General features: G+C 42.1%; 1 protein-coding gene and 1 long non-coding RNA gene across 4 annotated transcripts in view; one reads left to right on the forward strand and one right to left on the reverse strand.

Annotated features, from left to right (window-relative positions):
• Window positions 1-1969: 1969 nt before the first annotated feature.
• LOC144930113 (uncharacterized) lies at window positions 1970-16390 on the reverse strand. 2 transcript variants are annotated; one of them, XR_013635198.1, is made up of 4 exons: window positions 16178-16390; window positions 7922-8013; window positions 3496-4023; window positions 1970-2512 (listed from the first exon to the last, which is right to left on the reverse strand). It is a non-coding gene; the product is annotated as an uncharacterized LOC144930113 (long non-coding RNA). The 2 variants fall into 2 exon arrangements; XR_013635199.1 differs by lacking the exons at window positions 1970-2512; window positions 3496-4023 and adding an exon at window positions 4777-7111 and having other exon boundaries at window positions 16178-16387.
• GRIP1 (glutamate receptor interacting protein 1) overlaps window positions 16064-20197 on the forward strand; it is a 556578-nt gene continuing 552444 nt past the window's right edge. The window contains exon 1 of one of the 2 annotated variants that reach the window (XM_073327851.2): window positions 16064-16649. In XM_073327851.2, the coding sequence (XP_073183952.1) occupies window positions 16595-16649 (55 nt within the window). In that variant the 5' untranslated portion in view covers window positions 16064-16594. The remainder of the gene's footprint in view (window positions 16650-20197) is intronic. The other variant, XM_073327853.2, reaches the window with a different exon arrangement.

Genomic DNA, 20197 nt, shown 5'->3' on the forward strand with positions numbered 1-20197 from the left:
TCCACCCTGTAAGAACGGCCTGATTCTTTGTTCCTAGCTGTATGACTAGTAGAAAAACACCTTCTTGTGGGAATTAACCATTTACAATTACAATTTCAGACCTGCCAGTTTTTAATCCATTGATATGTGCCATATTGATTTTATACCCATTGTCTAATGGCCTCATCATGTAGAGTGCCTATATTTCTAAAGGGTCAGTATTAACCATAATAAATGTGAATGTGTTACTGCTGTCCGTCATGTTGGGCCCTGGCATTCAAGCCCTCAGTGTAACAATAGCCACTCTTCCAGTGGATACAGACCCTTGTCCTGGGGCAGGATTTTTTTCTCCTTTTGTAATCTTGTCCCACATTAGGTGACTAGGGCCAGGAAATAAAGTTTTCTTATCAGCACTCTTCTGTATTACATTTTTTATTTACCCTCAGTGGATGAAACTCCCACTGACTTCAGTATGAGTTTGGCATATGGAGGCCTTGCTGGATTGACCCAATGGTACTGATTTAGGCCCTGATCCAGCAAAGAATTTAAGGATGTGCTAATTTTTAAGCATGTGAGTAATACCATTGAAGTCAGTGGGAATATTCAGATACTTCAAGTTACGCACATCCATAGTCTGTTGCTAGATCAGGACATAAGCAGGCTAAAAAGTAATGAAGTCTTACCTGAACATTCATAATTAATACTAAATCTCATTTTAAGGTGAGCATGCTTCAAGGCTTCTATTGTTGTGCATCCTTATTCAATGTTCTTCTGATGTATTATCATATCTATGTAAGAATGCAGTTGTTTTCAGTTATTAAATGCACATCTAGCATCCTTTTATTGGACTGTACATATAAAGGTTAGAAATATGTACTCTAAAGAGTATAATACTTTTCTTGATATACATGGAAAGGTCTTTCTATGATAATTTCAATACTGTATAGAGTAATAGTACTATAGAAACTATAGTAAGAATTTAATAAGGTTGGGTTCACTTACATTTATTTAATTTAATGAAAAATGCATCTCATTTACATTTGGGGAAGAAATGTGTGAAAAAATTCACCATGGTGGGTTTTCAGCATTAATGAACATCCATTTTTGAGATTTGGCGTAAAATTTTCAAGCATACATAGGGCCCAGATCCTCAAAGGTATTTAGGTATTTAACTTCTGTTGATTTCAATGGAAGTTAAGCACCTAGATCCTCAAAGGTATTTGGGTCTAAGTGACTAGGGACCAGATCTTTAAAGGTGTCTATGTACCTAACTCCCACTGAAATCACTAGAAGTTAAGCACTCTTTAAAATCCCACTATAGAAGCTTAAGTCCCATTTTCAAAAGAGACTTAGTCACTTAGGCACCTAAATCTCATTGAAAGTCACTTCAGAGCTTTTGATAATTTCATTCTTTATCCATTTTAGCCACTAACGCAAACTCTCTATGGTACAAGAGTTCTAAGTACCTTTATTTTTAAAAGACTGTTTCTAGTTAATAATCTACTTAAATTTATAATTCAATATCTGCATAAAAAGAAAGTAGTAATTTGGATTGCAAATATTCATAATTTAATGTTTTCATTAAGCTGATAGTTTTGTAAGTCATTTAAAGGGCTACAGAACTAATTTTCTGAAAGAACAAGATAGTTAGAGTCTAATTAAAGTATTTTATTTTAATGGTACACCAAAGCCAAAATTTTCAAATCTGGGTGCCTTAAAGTTAGTCGCCTGGCCGCTGAATACGTGCAGCCAAACACCAGGGTGATTCAAAGAGCACAGCAGGAAGCGCTGCGCATCAGAGAAACTTTGAAAACCAGTTTCGTGACTGGCCAGGGTACCGTGTGACAGTTCTGTTTGTTTCTCCTTGATGAAAACCCGCCCTCTTGGTTGCCTCTAAATTCCCTGTAAGCCACCATCCCCACCCTTCGATCACAGCTTGCTTGCAAAGGAAATAAAGTCACTATCGTTTAAAAAACATGTATTCTTTATTAACTGATTATAAAAAATAGGGAGATAACTCACCAGGTAGCCTGGGTGGGGTGTGGGAGGCGGGTAGGAGGGAAGGAAAAGGCCACTTTAAAACTTCTTGAATGACAGCCTTCTGTTGCTTGGGCTGTCCACTGGGGTGGAGTGGTTGGGTGTCTACAGCTGCCTCCCCGCCCCGCGTTCTTGGGCGTCTGGGTGAGGAGGCTATGAAACTTGGGGAGGAGGAACGGTGGTTAAACAGGGGCTGCAGCAACAGTCTGTGATCCTGCTGCCGTTCATGAACCTCCACCAGACGCCGGAGCATGTCTGTTTGATCCCGCAGTAGCCCCAGCGTTGCATCCTGTCTCCTCTGATCTTCCTGTCGCCACCTCTCCTCCCGTTCATGGGCCACTTTCCTGTACTCTGCTATTGTGTCCCTCCACACAGCTCTGTCAGTGCCAGATGACTGCATGAGCTCAGAGAACATTTCATTGCACGTGCATTTTTTTTCACTGCCTTATCTGAGATAGCCTTTGGGATGGAGGAGGGAGGCTTGAAACATTTGCAGCTGCAGGAGGAAAAAAAGGGAGTGAAGTATTTTAAAAGATACATTTTACAGAACAATGGCTATACTCTTTCACGGTGAACAACATTATTCAGGTTATATAGCACATGTAATTTTGGTACAAGGTCACATTTTGCATCTTATATTGAGTGCCTGGAGCTTTGGTGTTAGAGATCACACATGCAGTGCCGGGCAACAGAATTTGGCTTGCAGGCGGCCATGGTAAGCCATAGTCTTTCAGCTTCTGCAACCTTATAACAGCTGCGCCCTCCTCTCCCACACCAAGCAAAGCACGTTGAGTTGCCCATTGAGTGCTGCGGTTTTCCTGTTAACGTGCAGCAAGAGAAACCAAACTAACCCCCCCATCCCATCCAGTTATCTGGGATGATCGCTTTACCCCTCCCCCCACCGCATAGCTGGTATCAGGGAAGATCCCTGCTAGCCAAATGCGAACAGCTCAGCACCAATCCCCCCCCGCCTCCCCCCCAGCTAACTGCGGGGAGGATTTCTTTTCAGGCACAGGCAAACAGCCAAGTAGGAACAGCCACCTCTGAATGTCCCCTTAATTAAATTCCCCTATTTCAACCAGCTTACCATGAACGATATCACTCTCCTGAGGATAACACAAAGAGATAAAGAATGGATGTTGCTTGAATGCCAGCAAACACCGGGACCATACGCTGCCAGGCTTTGTCATGCAATGATACCAGATTACTTGCTACCAGCATGGCGTGGTAGAGTGTCCTACCATGGAGGATGGAATAAGGCTGCTCTCCCCAGAAACCTTCTGCAAAGGCTTTTAGAGTACCTCCAGGAGAGCTTCATGGAGATGTCCCTAGAGGATTTCTGCTCCATCCCCAGACACGTTAACAGACTTTTCCAGTAGCTGTAGTAGCCACAAATGCATCCCAAGTCCTCAGGGCTACTTAATCATTAACAAATGCTTGCTTTTATAACGTGTATTATATTTTAAAAGGTACACTCACCAGAGGTCCCTTCTCTGGCTTGGTTGGGTTGGGAGGGTATTTCAGTCAGGGTGAGAAAAAGATCCTGGCTGTCGGGGAGAACGGTGTGCTGTGTGCTTTCCTCATGCTCATCCTCCTCCTCATCTTCCCCATCGGCAAAATCCTTCGCCATAGTGGAGAGTATCCCATCATCAGAGTCCATAGACAGGGGTTGGGTAGTGGTGGCGGCCCCCCATAGAATTGCATGCAGCTCAGCGTAGAAGCGGCATGTCTGGGGCTCTGTCCGCTTGATTCTTTGGTTTTCTGGTATGCTTGTCTGAGCTCCTTAAGTTTCACGTGGCACTGTGTTGCGTCCCTGCTGTAGCCTCTGTCCCTCATAGCCTCGAAGATTTTTTGAAATGTTTTGGCATTTCGTCTTTTGGAACGTAGTTCTGATAGCACAGATTCCTCTCCCCATACAGTGATCAGATCCAGTACCTCCCGTTCGGTCCATGCTGGAGCTCTTTTTCAATTCTGGGACTGCATGGTCACCTGTGCTGATGAGCAAGCCTGGCCAAACAGGAAATGAGATTCAAAAGTTCTCAGGGCTTTTCCTGTACACCTGGCCAGTGCATCTGAGTTCAGAGTGCTGTCCAGAGCGGCCACAATGGTGCACTGTGGGATAGCTCCCAGAGGCCAATACCTTTGAATTGCGTCCACACTAACCCTAATTCGAAACAGCGATGTCGATTTCAGTGCTAATCCCCTCGTTGGGGAGGAGTACAGAAATCTGTTTTAAGAGCCCTTTATGTTGAAAAAAATGGCTTTGTTGGGTGGATGGGTGCAGGGTTAATTTGATGTAACACTGCTAAATCTGACATAAACTTGTAGTGTAGACCAGGCATTAGTCTCCTAACTAAGACCCCAATTCACTAAGGTTCTTAAGCACATGAAATCAATGCTGAAAATTAGGCAAATACTTAAGTGCCAAGCTGAATCGGGGCTTAGAAGTGGCCGTATTTTTTCAAGGTTGCTGAGAACCCACTGAAATCCAGGGGAGGTCAAGGTGCTCAGTCCTATAGAAGATTATTCCATTTTTATTTAGGAATTGAAATATTGATTTAGGAGCTTTCCTTTATGCATCTGGGTTTGAAAATTGGACCGATCTTATTAATGGTTTAGAAAAAATCAAAATAAATATAAAACGCAAACATTATTCAGGCTAAAATATGAAACATGCAGTTACTGTAACACAAAGTTGTTTATAAACTAAAGTTGAATTTAGATTAAAGATTAATACAAACAATAATAGCTTGCACTACATAACACACCAACTTCTCTCAGAAATATCAAAGCCTTTTTTTTTTTTTTCATATTGCCACTTGCCATTATCTGGACAAAAAATCCTTTAAAGTCAGAAGTAAATGAGACAATTCTGAGAGAACATGTTAATAAATGTTTAATTGTAAATCTTCACATTAATTGGTGTTGTCTTGTGTATATCATTATGGATGGAGAGGGAATCATTGGTTTTGTTTGTGTTAAATTAGTGTTTAAATTACATACAAACTATGTTAAAAAGTAGTAGTACTTTACATCAAACTTTTTTTTTTCATAGTGGATTCATTTGGATAAATTCTGAATTGTGTTTTAAGTATTTTCCCCATGTAAACATATAATAATTTAGTTGAACTGGCTGGGTTAGTTACTGCTGATTGTGGTCCCAATTCAGTAAACCATCCCTACTCAGCAAAGCACTTAAGTATGTGGGTGCTTAATTTCAAGCATGTGCTTGAGTCCCATTTACTTTAATGGGACTGAAGCAAATGCTTAAATACATTGCTGAACAGAGATGGAGTTAAGCCCATAGTTATGTGGCATGTTGAAGTGGGGCTAGGTTTGCCTGCACGTCTTTATAGTATTTCACTGTCTTTCCCCCAACTTAGTACCTTTTTGTATAGATAGTAAAGGTGTATGAGAGTGAAGAATCAAAATCCTAAAATGGCGAGAAATACTCTAGTTGTCAAACAGGGCAGCATAGGAGGCCATCAAATTTTTCATGGGATATAGGTTATACTGGTAAGGTGCAAGCACCTTAAGGCTGGGACGATGCCCAAGATTTCCTAAAATGATTAGTCATATTGACTAACTCCGTTTTTGGGTGCCCAACCTCACATACCTAAAAGATCTGACTTTTTTTCTCAGTACTTTCTAAAAAAACAGGCTCTTTTATGGTGTCTCAGGTTGGACAACCAAATATTGCAGGGCCAAAAACACTAGTCAGCCTGGAAAATCTTAGCCCCTATTTTTATTCTTTTTGTAAAGAACCATGCACACCTTTCATAGAATCATAGGGTTAGAAGGGAATGCAAGGGTCATCTTTGGTGCTATACTGCATATATAAAGACTCCACGTTTGGGCCATTGGTGGCTTTTGAACTCAGGACCTTTGGCACTAGCTTCTTTTGCTGAAGCTGGACTCCAAACCCTTCTAGCGTAATCTTCTACCTAAGGGTATGTCTATAGTTCAATAGTTAGCCATGTCTTAACAGCTATGAATTAACAAATATTAACAGAATTAGCAGCAGGGGCGGGGCCTTTGGGGAAGGGGTGGAGTGGAGGTGAGGCTGGGGCAGAGCAGGGGCAGGGCCTTTGGAGTGGGGGCGAGACTGGGGCAGACAAGGGGTGGGAAGAGATGGGGCTGGGGTGGATCAGGGGCTGGGATTGGGGCAGGGGGCCATGGGGAAGAGGCAGAGCAGGGGCTGGAGCAGCATGCAGCTGCATAGGGCACTAGGAACTTGGTGACCAAAATTTCCTGGTGCCTATGCAGCTGCGTACTTTGCGTATGGGTAGGGACGGCCCTGTATACATTCTAGTGTGGACAAGATACAAGTATTTGTTCCTTGGTACTTTACGGTTCAGTACAGCTAGCAATACATGTTTGGGTACACAATTAACAACAAACATTAGTGTTTGCACTAGAATTGTAGTACTACCATTTTTGTTAACATTCAGGGGCGTGCACAAGAATTTAAATTTGTCCGCTTTTGGTGGGGCATGTTCTGTGCCCCCACGTGGCCCTAAGGGCAGAGGAGCTCTGTGTCCCTGATGATCATTGGGGGAAGGCGTGCCCCTGCTTGCCCACCATTAACATTTGCTAATTAATGTGTTAAAAAACACTGAAAACTTCAAATGTAGGCATACCCTGAATGTCTCATCCATGAACCTTTTGATCTGATCTGCTACACTGTGACAAACAGCTTTGAAGATAAGCAGCCTTTTTAATAAAAGAAAATACAAGAGAAGAAAAACAAACAGAAGTATACAGAGAAGACAATACTGTATACAATAGAGTTTCCGTGTGCCCAGTACTCAGGTATGACAAGATTTGTATCTTCCTCTTAATGAACTAACATCACATTATTAATGATTTATACATGTATATATGTAACCATTTGCTAGCACAATGTGGGTCTCTGTCCCCATATAAGAGGATAAGAACCTAACATAGCTGCCAGCTATAACAGTTTAGAGTGCACAGTGTAAATTACAGTGCCATCACTGTCCTAGTCCTGCAGCTGGATCTTCATGGGTGGACCCTTCCGTCTGTGTGGCGTCTCACTGAAGTGAATGAGCTCTGCATGGGCATAGGTGTCTACCTGCACAGATCCAAATGCAGTATCAGGGCCTGTAAGAACTGGAAGAACTTACCACAGAAATTTGCAAATGCCATTTTGGATGTCCTCTTTTGGAGGAGGGGTTCTCTTTGCTTTTGAAGCTTTGTTTTTAATCCCAAATGCCTGTGCGATACTGTTAGGTATTTTGAATACAAATATGTTTAAAGCTCCAAATCCTCAGATTTATTTATTTCAGTTTAGATGCATCCACATATTACTCCGATCACATGCACAGTTATTAGAAAGCTACTAAAATCCCACCCAATTTCCAAAAGCAATACTAAATTCTCTTAAATGCCCTCAACCTTTCCCCCACAGCTGAACTATCACCAGCATCCAACTACTTATTCCTCCTACTTAAGCTTTTGGAGAACAAATGGACTTTGCTGTGTGACTAGAAAGTCAACACATTTAGACTCTTAATTGAAATAGGTAGGACATTTCACATATGGGGACCTCATCAAGAATATCCTACCTCCATCCCCCTTGATCAAATCAGGATTTTTTTTATTTTAACATCTCAGAAGAGCTCAGTGCTGAAGGATCAAACAACGAGAAAGGCTGTCTCTTTAGAAATCAGGATTCAATCCACTTGAAGCTTTTTAAAGTTAAAACATGTACATGCAAATGAACTGGAAGCCAGTGCACATAACAGTATTGGTGTGATATGTTCACTGTAAGAAATGTATCCTAACAAATGGACAAGCACTTTCTGGCCATCCAAAGCCAGTTGTCAATTCAACACAGCTAATCTGTTGCTAATCTGAACAACAAAAATGCATTCAAACTCACCTACATAAAGCAGTTGATATCACCCTGTAATTTCCTCCAGTGATTCCATGGAGATGCTTGTCAGAAAGAGCAAATAATTGGTTAAGAAGACTCTACAAAAATAAGCAAAAATAAAAATCTTGAACATTATAGAGGTAATGTATTAGTTCTAGTCAGTGGCAGAAATAACATCAGATGCTTCTTTAATATTCAATGTGCTTGTTCCTAAAAAGTCAGTCCATATTTAGAATTTTTTAATAGCTCTGGAGCAAATCCAAAACAGCAGCTGGGATTTTATGACTCCTGTGGGACCCTGCAAAATCCAGCAGTCAATCCCAAGGAATTTTTACTCTTTAAAGTGATGGCACTATGAATTAGGTGGAAACTAGGTGGTTGTAAACTGAAGACAAAAACATGGCAATCCACTACAAATTTGTATCACTGAAACGGAATTCTGCAGAAGTCTGACAATGGCAAAGAGCAAATTGCAGGATCAAAAAGGGCAATGTTAGGGCTCAATGGAGCTTTGTTCCATCCATAATGTGGAAAACCCATTGGAAAGGCAAGGAATTAGTGGTAGTGGAGGAGACCCAGTGATTTGGAATCTGGATGGTACAAAAGGATCTTGAAGTTTTATTCCATTTATTCTCCTGAGTACACAAAAATGAGGAAATGGGTTAAATAGAAATTAAAAGGTACAGTGCCAAAAGTGAAATCCCTGTAAACTGCAGAGAAACTTTTTTAAAGACACCATAAGAAAGGCTCAACTTAAATATATACCTTAAATTTAAAAACATAGCAATAGGACAAAAAAATACCACCGTGGCTAAACAACAAAGTAAAAGAAGCAGTGAGAGGCAAAAAGGCATCCTTTAGAAAGTGGAAGTTAAATCCTATTGAGGAAAATAGAAAGGAGCATAAACTCTGGCAAGTGAAGTGTAAAAATATAATTAAGAAGACCAAAAAAGAAATTGAAGAACAACTAGCTAAAAACTCAATAGCAAAAACATTTTAAAGTATATCAGAAGCAGGAAGCCTGCTAAACAACCAGTTGGGCCACTGGACGTTCGAGATGCTAAAAGACCACTCAAGGACAATAAGGCCATTGTGGAGAAACTAAATGAATTCTTTCCATCGGTCTTCACGGCTGAGGATGTGACGGAGATTCCCAACCCTGACCCATTCTTTTTAGGTGACAAATCTGAGGAACTGTCCCAGATAGTGTTATTAGAGGAAGTTTTGGAAAAAATTGATAAATTAAACAGTAATAAGTCACCTGAACCAGATGGTATTCATCCAAGAGTTCTGAAGGAACTCAAATGTGAAACTGCAGAACTACTAACTCCGCTATGTAATGTGAAACTGCAGAACTACTAACTCCGCTATGTAACCTATCATTTAAATCCGCTTCTGTACCAGATGACTGGAGGATAGCTAATGTGACACCAATTTTTAAAAAAAGGCTCAAGAGGCAATCCTGGCAATTACAGGCCGATGAGCCTAACTTCAGAACCAGGCGAACTGGTTGAAACTATAGTAAAGAACAGAATTATCAGACACATAGATGAACATAATTTGTTGGGGAAGAGTCAACATGATTTCTGTAAAGGGAAATCATACCTCACCAATCTACTAGAATTTTTGAAAGGGTCAACAAGTGTGTGAACAAGGGGGATCCAGTGGACATAGTGAACTTAGATTTTCAGAAAGACTTTGACAAGGACCCTCACCAAAGGCTCTTAAGCACAGTAAGATGTCATAGGATAAGAGGGAAGGTCTTCTCATGGATCAGTAAAGAAACAAAAGGTAGGAATACATGGTCAGTTTCCAGAGTGGGGAGAGGTAAATAGTGGTGTCCCCCAGGGATCTGTACTGGGAGCAGTCCTATTCAACATATTCATAAATGATCTGGAAAAAGCAGTAAACAGTGAGGTGGCAAAATTCGCAGACAATACAAAACTACTCAAGATAGTTAAGTCCCAAGCAGATTGCAAAGAGCTACAAAGGGGCCAAGGGATGTTGTGAAGGCCAAGACACTAACAGCGTTCAAAAAAACTAGATAAATTAATAGAGGATAGGACCATCAATGGCTATGAGCCAGGATGGATAGGGATGGTGTCCCTAGGCTCTGTTTGCCAGAAACTGGGAATGAGGGACAGGGGATGGATTACCTGATGATTACCAATTTGTTTATTCCCTCTGGAGCACTTGTCATTGGTCAATGTTGGAAGAAAGGACACTGGGCTAGATAGACCAGTATGGCCATTCTTATGTTCTGGGTGGGCTTGAACGCATACACTTAAAGTGGAGAAATTTCTTCCTGAAACAGGAAAGGAGCCTGTAGCCTTGAAATAATGTTTTCAAAAGCACCAAATGACATTTGCAAACAGGACTCAGGCTCCTAAGACACTTTTATGTGATTTTAAAAATGTTGCTCTTGGTGTATACTAGAACTAATGGCAGAGGGAGAAATATAGCCCACATGTTGTCTTTACAAATTAGAGCCTAATCCTTCCCCTACTGAAATCAATAGCAAACTTTTTTCAATTTTCCACTGACTTCAATGGGAGCAGGACTGGGCCCATAGAAAATACACAGAAGAATATGATCTCATGCAATAGGCAACTTTTACAAAAAATATATGGCAGGTGAAAGTAGGTACCTTAGGGACTTATATGCAAAGTTGAAACTGTCTCTACGTGCTTGGACTTCTGTTTTGTAGCCTATTGGGATTCTGTTTAGCATTTTAAAAAAATCAAAAAGAACTAAAACTGAAGCATAGTAGGGCCCTTCATTTTTTTTTTTTAATTTTTCCTGTGAATTTATCAGTGTTTATTTTGATGATAACAAAAACAGGTGAAAATCAGTAGAAAAAAATTAATAATTTTTCTGGATAAATATTGGGGTTTATTTTGGTGGACAGAAGGACAGGGAAAAAAGTATTCAGTAGATTAATGTTTTGGTGAATGGAATTCAATGTAGTTTGCTGCAGAACTAAAACAGAACTCAAAACACAATGCCACCTCTATTTAAGAAAACAATGTATCTCTAATCCCTAAATAAAACTTTTCATTTGAATAAACAGTTTACTGTTGTAGACTTAGAACTATAAGCCTATAAGTATTTACATTTAATAATTGGACCACATCATTTGCAGCGCATACATTCAAACTTCATCCTTTTCTCCTGTTTTTGTTTCTTTAAATTTTCAAATACTTCCTTGTATTCTGAAACATATTCTGATACAGATTTTCATTTTCTTCCCATTTTAGTGTGTCAGATCTGTAAACCAATTTATTTGAGCATGAGCTTTCGTGAGCTACAGCTCACTTCATCATGCTCAAATAAATTGGTTAGTCTCTAAGGTGCCACAAGTACTCCTTTTCTTTTTGCGAATACAGACTAACACGGCTGTTACTCTGAGATCTGTAAACGGTTATCTGTTAAGAGCATGAAACGTGTACATGGTGGGCATGAGATTCATCAGTACTTTAAGATCCGCATGCACTTCAGAGCTTGTGTGCGTATCTGTTTGTTTATTGTGTGTATCTTCTAAACCAGTGGCTCTCAACCTTTCTAGACTATTGTACCCCTTTTAGGGGTCTGATTTGTCTTGCATACCCCCAAGTCTCACCTCACTTAAAAACTACTTGCTTAAAAATCAGACATAAATATACAGAAGTGTCACAGCATAGTATTACTGAAAAATTGCTTGTTTTCTCATTTTTACCATATATTTATAAAATAACTCAAATGGAATATAAATATAGTATATAGAGCAGTATAAACCAGCCATTGTCAGGATGAAATTTTAGTTTGTACTGACTTCGCTAATGCTTTTTATGTAGCCTGTTGTAAAAATAGGCAAATATCTAGATGAGTTGATGTACCCCCTGGAAGACCTCTCAGTACCCTCAGGAGTACATGTACCCCCGTTGAGAACCACTGTTCTAGAATAATACGTAGCCTTGCTGCAACAGGTAGCTTTGCATATACACAAAGACTATTGTATTCTCATAATATATATATCTCATGCAAGGTATTGTATTTTCATAATTAAACAAGTTTTTTTATATATTTGAATGATAAAAAAGTAGGGTGAAAATCGAAAAAAAACCTGAATAATACTTTTTGTAAAACCCAGGGTTTTGGTTTTTTTTAAATAAAAATTGGTTTAAACTGAAAACAAAGGGGCTTAAGCATAGTACAGATGAAAGCAAGATACCTTTGGAAGATTGTTTACATTAGCAGGATGAAAGCTAAGAAATATTGGGAAGGGGTATACAAGAAGAAGCAGAAAAAATGGAATGAGAAAATAATAGGCATAGATGGGTGGGAGGGAAGGGGAATCCAAAAAAGTAGGGTATATGAGTGTGTGAGTTTGAGGTAAAAGGGCAGATTTTAGGCACTGATCTACACTACAAACTGGCACTAAAATAAAAACCAGTGAATTAAAACAAAATTAGCTTTTTCAGTGCAAATGTGTGTGTGCAGACACTCTTATTTCAAAATAGGTGGCTAAAGTCAATTTAGCTTAATTTGTTACTAACCTTAGCATGTAGCCATACAAATGTAAGAGGTGTGATAAAGTAAGGATCTAGAACTGTATCTATTCAGAGAGGATTTCTTTCAATAAAACAGTTTTTTACATAGAGAGCATAGGCATGACAATTCTGCCTAAACCCGATGGCTGGCCAACATTAGATGGGGGAAAAACAGACAAGAAAATAGACCAAACACTGGTGGCTTTACACTATATTTTATATGTGCTTACTAAACAAATTTGGTCCAGAAATCACATTGGGAATCAGAGGGGAGGAGAACACCCCCCACATCTACCTTTGCAAGGTCCAGATTCCATATGCAACCAGAACCTTTCTTATTCTGGGGGAGTAGCACCACTATAGTTAAGGTTGAGACTAACTTAGAGTTTAACACTCAATTTTCAAAGTACTCTAAAATCTATATGCTTATCCAGGTTGCTTGAAAAGCGCTGTCTCATGAGAGTCTGGAGGAGGTCATTAGAGCAAAGGATTCCTGAGATTCATTTCCTTAAATCAAAATTGTATCTGTCCATCCATGCCCTATACCTGGGATCAAACTATGGCTCTGATCCTCCCTAAACAGGTATCATCCACTCAGAACTGATCTCAGCTAGCGTCCAGCACTTACTGTCCCTTTGGGGAAGCAATATTTAAAAAGTTATTCAGGGTAAAAGTTGGATCTATAATGTGATTTGGGCCAAGTTGACAAACTAGAGAAAGTCATTTGCACCTGTATAGCAGGATGGGGGTTGTGTTGCAAGCCAGTGAGTTTGCAAGCAGCCTGAGATCAGTGAGGGCACCCTCCATGGTGCGGGGAAACCAACCTTCTTCCTGGGCGGGGGCCCCACTGAAGATTGTCCACCTCCTGATGCCATGGCTGTCACACCTGCCATAGAGCCTAAGCCCGAGCCCAGCATCACAGAGAGCCCCCTTGCCACCCCCCAGACCCCTGAGCCCAACCGAGAGGGGCCACCTCCCAGCGGCCCAGTTACTGGGGCCCAGGATCCCGCCTCTGCCCCTCTCTCCAACCCTGTTCCTGACCTAAAAAAAAAACAACGGTGAGTGGGTGACATTGTGTGGCCACTGAACCTGACTGGCACCCATGTACTGTAAGTTTGAATCCTCACCTGGACAGCTTACTAAGAATATCACTAAGAATAAGAATATGTATTGTGCATACTAGTTGCTTTCTGCCTGCATTCTGCAGGAGCACCTTCTGGACATCTTGCCTTGAGAGCAAAGCTTCTAACTTACGAGTCAATATTTTGGAGTGCTCTAAAATTCAAATGTATACTCCAGTTTTTCTTTAGAAGTATTGGGAAGGAACATAACATTACCTAAAGAGAAGCTGAAAGACTCTAGGAAGCAGTAGCATTGGGGGAATGAAATCATGCTGCATGCTCTTTACCCTTTTCTTCAACAATGGGCTGGAGATCAAAGAAAAGCAAGTAGCTGTGACTCTCTTCAATGTCAATGTGATTCAAGGGGTATCTGAGCATCAGGAAATGCACCCATAAGAGAGCCCTATTTTAAGGACTGGTTTACTATCAACATTGACAAATGTGTTGGTAGGATGCTGTCATCAGTTGAAACACTAATTTGTTTATCATGAAAAATAAACAGGGATTTTCCCTTCCCCCAATTTTCTACAATAATTCATCCAATCTACACAAAGCAAAGGTTCACACTTATCAATTTCATCCCTCAAAATACTGTGGTTTCTGTGAAAAAGGAGTTTGAAGGGAATGTTAGACACTAGAAAAAGATTAGTTATGTAGCTCCCTTTTAAAACAGTCATAGAAAACATCTAACAATATTTTTCCCTCTACAACCTGCCTTAGAAAAATTAAGCAGTGCTCAAACTACAGTAAGGATTTTAAAAGGACATGCTACCGCCAAACCCAGAATTTTTGTAGCTCTTTTCCTCCCGCTAAAATATAAAAGCTGGAGTAACTTTAACTGTGGTGGTACTTCTGCCCCATCATAATATTGCTGTGCCTGGCATAGAGTCAGCAGTGCAAATTGAGGTCATTTGATTAAGGGGTCCCCAGATACAGCTCCCCTAATAAGGAGCTGGCTCTAGTAATCAAAGTGTTCTAAAATCTGCAGGCCCGAGGAGGTTGTCCTGAAAACTGGTATGCTGCAATAGGTCCTAGGAGACTGTGGTGCAAATATGGGTCTTTTAATCTTGGGGCTGTCAATACTATTCCCAAAGGGTGGTGTGTACCTTTGATTTATTTCTTGTTTTTTTTTCCCAGATGGGCAAGTATAGATGCATTCAGTATTCTAGGGCAAGGGGCACTGTGGCTCAATCTTAAATGTTAATGAAATTTTTGGGCATTGATTTGACTAGAATCTAAGCTGTGATTGCCAGTGCACAGTGACTCACCACAGTATCTCCAGGTTGTTTTTGGTCATTAGGAAAGGGATAGATAATAAGACAGAGAATATCATACTGCCTCTATATAAATCCATGGTACACCCGCATCTTGAATACTGAGTGCAGATGTGGTCACCCATTTCAAAAAAGATATATGGGAATTGGAAAAGGTACAGGAAAGGGCAACATAAATTATTAGGGGTATGGAACAGCTTCCATATCAGGAGTGATTAATAAAACTGGGACTTTTCAGCTTGGAAAAGAGATGACTAAGGGGGGATAGGATGGAGGTCTATAAAATCATGACAGGTATGGAGAAAGTAGATAAGGAAGTGCTATTTATTCCTTCTCATAACAGAAGAATTATGGGTCACCAAATGAAATTGATAGGTAGCAGGTTTAAAATAAACAAACGGAAGTATTTCTTCTCACAACACTCCTGTGGAACTCCTTGCCAGATGATGTTGTGAAGGCCAAAACACTAACAGATTTAATAAACAACAAGATAAGTTCATGGAAGATAGGTCCATCAATGGCTATTAGCCAGGAGGGGCTGGGATGGTGTCCCTAGGTTCTGTTTGCCAGAAGCTGGGAATGGACAACAGAGGATTGACCACTTGAAGATTCCCTGTTCTGTTCATTCACTCTAAAGCACCTGGCATTGGCCACTGTTGGAAGCCAGGATACTGGGCTAGATGGACCATTGGTCTGAGCCAGTATGGCTGTTCTTATGTTATTCTGGCAAGAAATCTCCTCTCCCAACCCACCTGTTTTGAAAGTGATCAAGTTATCTCATGATTTATGCTGTCAGAACAGATTTAGACCCTTCCCCCCCTTGGAGACAATGTAAGATGAAACAGCTGTTTCAGGAGAGGAGGGGAATCGAGATGCAGATGGCCTCTTTCCATCCTAAAACGGCTTTGATAATTGTTGCAGGCAGAAACAATGTCTCCAAATACATTTTCCATTACAAATGAGAAAGACCCAGTGCAGGACCCTTTGTTCAGCTGTGCCTGTAGTAGCTCCTTCTAAAAGGCCAAAATGGGCTGTGGGGGGGGGATGTCTTGGAAAGAGCAGTCCTGCCCTACAGCTGTAGGAGTTTTCCGAGCTGCAGGCTCTTGTTGATCTGTTTGTAGCTGTACACTCATCCTCGACAGGAGCAGCTTGATTGCCTCTACCGGCAAACCACCTGCCTTGCGTGGGCAGAAGTTGGTGTTTTGATAAATACTTTGGCCCGGGGTGACAAGGAAGCCAGGCGTGGGGCTACGGATTCGGGGCGCGCTGTTCCCCAAGACAATACACCGCTCTGCCTGCAGGCGGGGGAGGGAGAGACCCGCGGCGCTCGCCTCTTACCTGGAGGCCAAGGGGGGAGGCGCCGCCGCCGCCCTCCCCAGCCCTGCGCGGCGCCTGGTTCACACCCCCTGCCCGCCTGCCTTGCGGAGAGTCCGCCGGGGGCCCCGCCGCCAGGAGCCCGGCGCCGCTCGTCCTCTCCATTGTGCGGCGGAGCGGAGAGGCGAGCGCCCTGCCCACCCCGCCCTGTCCCCGGCTGAACCGGCCAGAGGAGCCCCCCGCCCGCATCTAGCTGCTCCTCCCTCCCCGCTTCCCCTCCCTGCCACAGCGAGGCTGCCGCTGCCCAGAGGAGCCGCCGAGTTCCCCCGGAGCGCGGGGGAGGGAGGAGGAGGAGGAGGGGGCGCCGCCGCCGCCGCCTCGCACTGCAATGTGCCGCCCGCCGCCGCCGCAGCCGTGAGGAGCCGGGTGCGCGCGGGAACCATGCCGGGCTGGAAGAAGAACATCCCCACCTGCCTGCAAGCCGAGCCGGAGCGAGGTGAGCCCGCGGTGGCGGCGGGCTGGGACCGGCGCCTTCGGCAAGGCAAGGGCGGGGGCTGCCATGCCGCCGGGGCCTCCTGCTCTGCCTCCTTCCCCGGCCGGCAGCCGCGGAGACCGGGCTCCGCCGGTTTGCTGCCTGGGCGGGTGTTGGGGGAGGGAGCGGAGAGCTGCTCCGGGAGCCGGGCACAAAGGGGGAGCGGGGGAGTGACAGGCATGGAGGCGCACCGGGCACGTTTCCCTGCTGCTGGCTGCTAACTTTCCCGGCCGGGGCAGCGCGCCAGCTCCCGGATTTGTGGCTTCTCCCTCGGGCCTCCCCCTCCGGCTGGCTGTGAGCCCGGGGGGGCTCGCTGTCTCGCAGAGAGGCTTTGCAAACTTTCCTCGTGCTCTCTGGAGCCCGACCCCTGGCTGGCCCTGCGCGGGGGGGGGATTACAAAATTGCCGAGGCGGTGTGATCAAGGAGAAACCCGGGAGGGGAGGGGGCTGTAGATGGTATGTGTGAAATTCAATATCGGAGTGCTTTTGTAAAGGATGGGCCTGATTCGCTTCCTACTTATACCAGGGTAAATCGGCAGTAATCTCCTTAAGGTAATGGCATTACACTGGTGTAAACGGGGAAAATCTGGTTCAATGGGTGTAAAACTTTAATGCAATCCTATTGGTAAAAGTTGCTGCAGTTTTCAGCCTCTCAGTGGAGTTGCATAGGTACTGGATTGCAATTTTTACATGTCTACACGCAGAAAGTTGCACCAATGGAACAGTATCTTCATGTAACTCTTGAGAATGTTTGCAGAGTACTTGGCTTATTTTTGCGGTGTCTTGCAGGTCACACATTTTATAAATTGCCATTCAGGAAGGTAAATTATAGGGTAACTTTTAAAGTGAAGCCTTTACCTGCTTTTGTGCAAACAGTGGCCTTTTTATTCATGATCCTTACTGGTGATCGATGTTTGTAACTTCTAGATTCTTAGCTGAACTTAAATTACAGATCGCACCTAGCTCTCCAGGAATATGTGGAAGTGGCTAGGAGGAGTGGGTCTAAAGGACTGGTCCTTGGAAGTTGTCAGAATTGCAGGACTTCAAAACTGTAAATTCTGAAACCGGGAAAAAATCCGGCAATTTACTTTCAGAGGGAATGATGGCATCTTAAGTATTCATACAGTTTTAATAACATTGGGGAAAACAAATGCAAATCCCATTCAGAAAACTCTAAGGAGATCAACAAGGGATTGTAGCAACATTCTTAAATAAAACCTTATAGTGCAGGATTATTTGCTTAAAGTTAAATCCTGTTACAAAATGATGGATCTGATGTTTTCTGGTCACTCTTCAAAACCAGCAATGCTTTGATTTCATTTTATGTGGAATAAAACAGCAACTTTGTCATTGTAACTGCAAAAACAAGTTCTGTCACCAGGGATTACTTTGTCACTGTTTCATGGAAGGATTATGTGTATGCAGAAAAAAATCCAGTAAAACATTAACATTTGGGAATTTTAGACTGCACTTATTCCATTATTATATGTAAAAAGTTGTATGTTATTACCACTTGTTAATCAACTTTCAATGTACAGTCGCATATACTCCTCTAGATGGTAGAGAAGGTCTTTGGTTTGCCTATAGACTAATGAGCCAGGGAATTTATTTCTTTTGACTGTTTTCTTATTGGATATATCTATGTATTGCTAAGAACAAACCAAGAAAATATTCAAAGTGAGATTGCTTGATCTGCTCTAAGGAAGAGACTTCTGGTCTCAGGCTGGATATTGAAGCCTGTTTCAGAAGTGTTGTGTGTGTTGTAAGTCACTAAAGTAGTGAAGATTACAATGTATGGTAATTAAAAAGGATAATTGAAATGTTAGTTTCTCATGGTTGAAATGAATACTAAGTATTCTCTTACATACGTTAATATAATTATTACAGGTGTATGCTAAACTCTAGATATTTTTGACATGAGTAAACATGTGTTGTGTTCTGGAAAAACACAGAAATGAGTAGGTGACTGAACTGTCACAATATGCTAGCTGTTTCTTAGAAATGTGGGAACTTTCAAAGATGATCTAATCTGTGTATTGCAGAGATAGTGAAAGCAAAAAATCCTTTATGTGCTTAAAAAAATCAGTCAGGAATGGGTATTGTGCTTTCTGCCTTAAATTTTTTTAGTAGTGTGCACAATTACTATTATCTCTTTTTTTAACTTTCTTTCTAAATCCGCTAAGATGCTGATTTGTAAACCGTTCATATCCTTGTTCATATTTTCTATGTAGTATCTTTTATTTTCATTATGACGCTGAACAAATTAAAATTTAGAAACTCTTATCATTGATGCTTTTGTTTTGTATTTTATTTTCATAGGGTAAATAAAGCTCTTCAGAACCTACAGTAAATAGTTTATTTCTGATGTATGTTTCATTGTATATTGCTCAAGCTTAGCTAATTAATTTACCAGAATTTCAGTGCTACTTAGAATTTGATCATATTTTTCTTTTTTGGAATTCAGGAAAACATAAAGTGATCAAAATAAGTAATCATTGTTGAAGCAGGTTGTCCTTGAACCTGAATGGTAGAGTAGATTAGATAAACCTTTCAAACTGGCCAGAAAAATGGCCAGTGTAGTATAATGAAATGAAATCAGATGCATCTCTAGCTAATGTGGCAGTTTGGTATGGCATTGACTTAAAAGGCAATTACAAATACAGTTAAATTCTGGTTTAGGGCCAGTTGTGCTAATATCCCCCTCTGCTGTTTTCAGACATTTTTATTCAGATAGCCTACAATCCATTTATATATACTTCATGTTAGTATAATTTTTTTGTATATAAGCTATTTATTCTAACCTAATATCACAACCATCTTTTACATCCAAATTAACAAAAAATTACAGAATAAAATTGAATTTCATATTAACTCTTAAGGAATAATTCATAAATACATATGTACTTTATTTTTAAATTGTATTATATATGTTCCTGGATGTACGGGGGTTTGTTGCGGGGGAGGGGGGCTTCCGGGTGCAGGGGCAATGGGACTCCACAAGGGATCCAGGTGAAGGTGATTTGGGGCTCAGCAGGGGGGACTGGGTGTGGGGGACTCAGTGGGGGGGTCCAGGTGCTGGGGGAGTGGGGCTTGATGGGGTGGCGGTCCAGGTGCAGCTGGTTGGGGCTCCGTGGGGTGGGAGTCTGGGTGTGGGGTCTTGTCGGGGGGATGGGGGGGTCCAGGTGTTGGGAGGTAGGGCTTGTCAGGGTGAGGGTTCGATGGGTCTGCTTAGTGGGGGAGTCCCAGCTGCTGCCAAGAGGACTGTGCATGCTGCGCTCCTGCTTCCCCCCACGATTCCCCTCTCCCCTTTTCTTCCCCATCTCATCCCCCTCCGCCACGACCCCCATTCCCTCCCCTCACTCCCACATTTCCCTCCCCCGGCCCTATTCCATCCTCCCTTCCTTCCCATCTGCCTCTTCTCCCCACTTCCTCACCCCTCTTTCTTCATTTCCCCTGCCCCCTCCTTACCCAGCCCCACTGTGGGCACTCGCTGTGGCACAGAAAACAGGAAGG

Source organism: Lepidochelys kempii, chromosome 1 (assembly GCF_965140285.1).
Source record: "Lepidochelys kempii isolate rLepKem1 chromosome 1, rLepKem1.hap1, whole genome shotgun sequence".
Classification (NCBI taxonomy): domain Eukaryota; kingdom Metazoa; phylum Chordata; order Testudines; family Cheloniidae; genus Lepidochelys; species Lepidochelys kempii.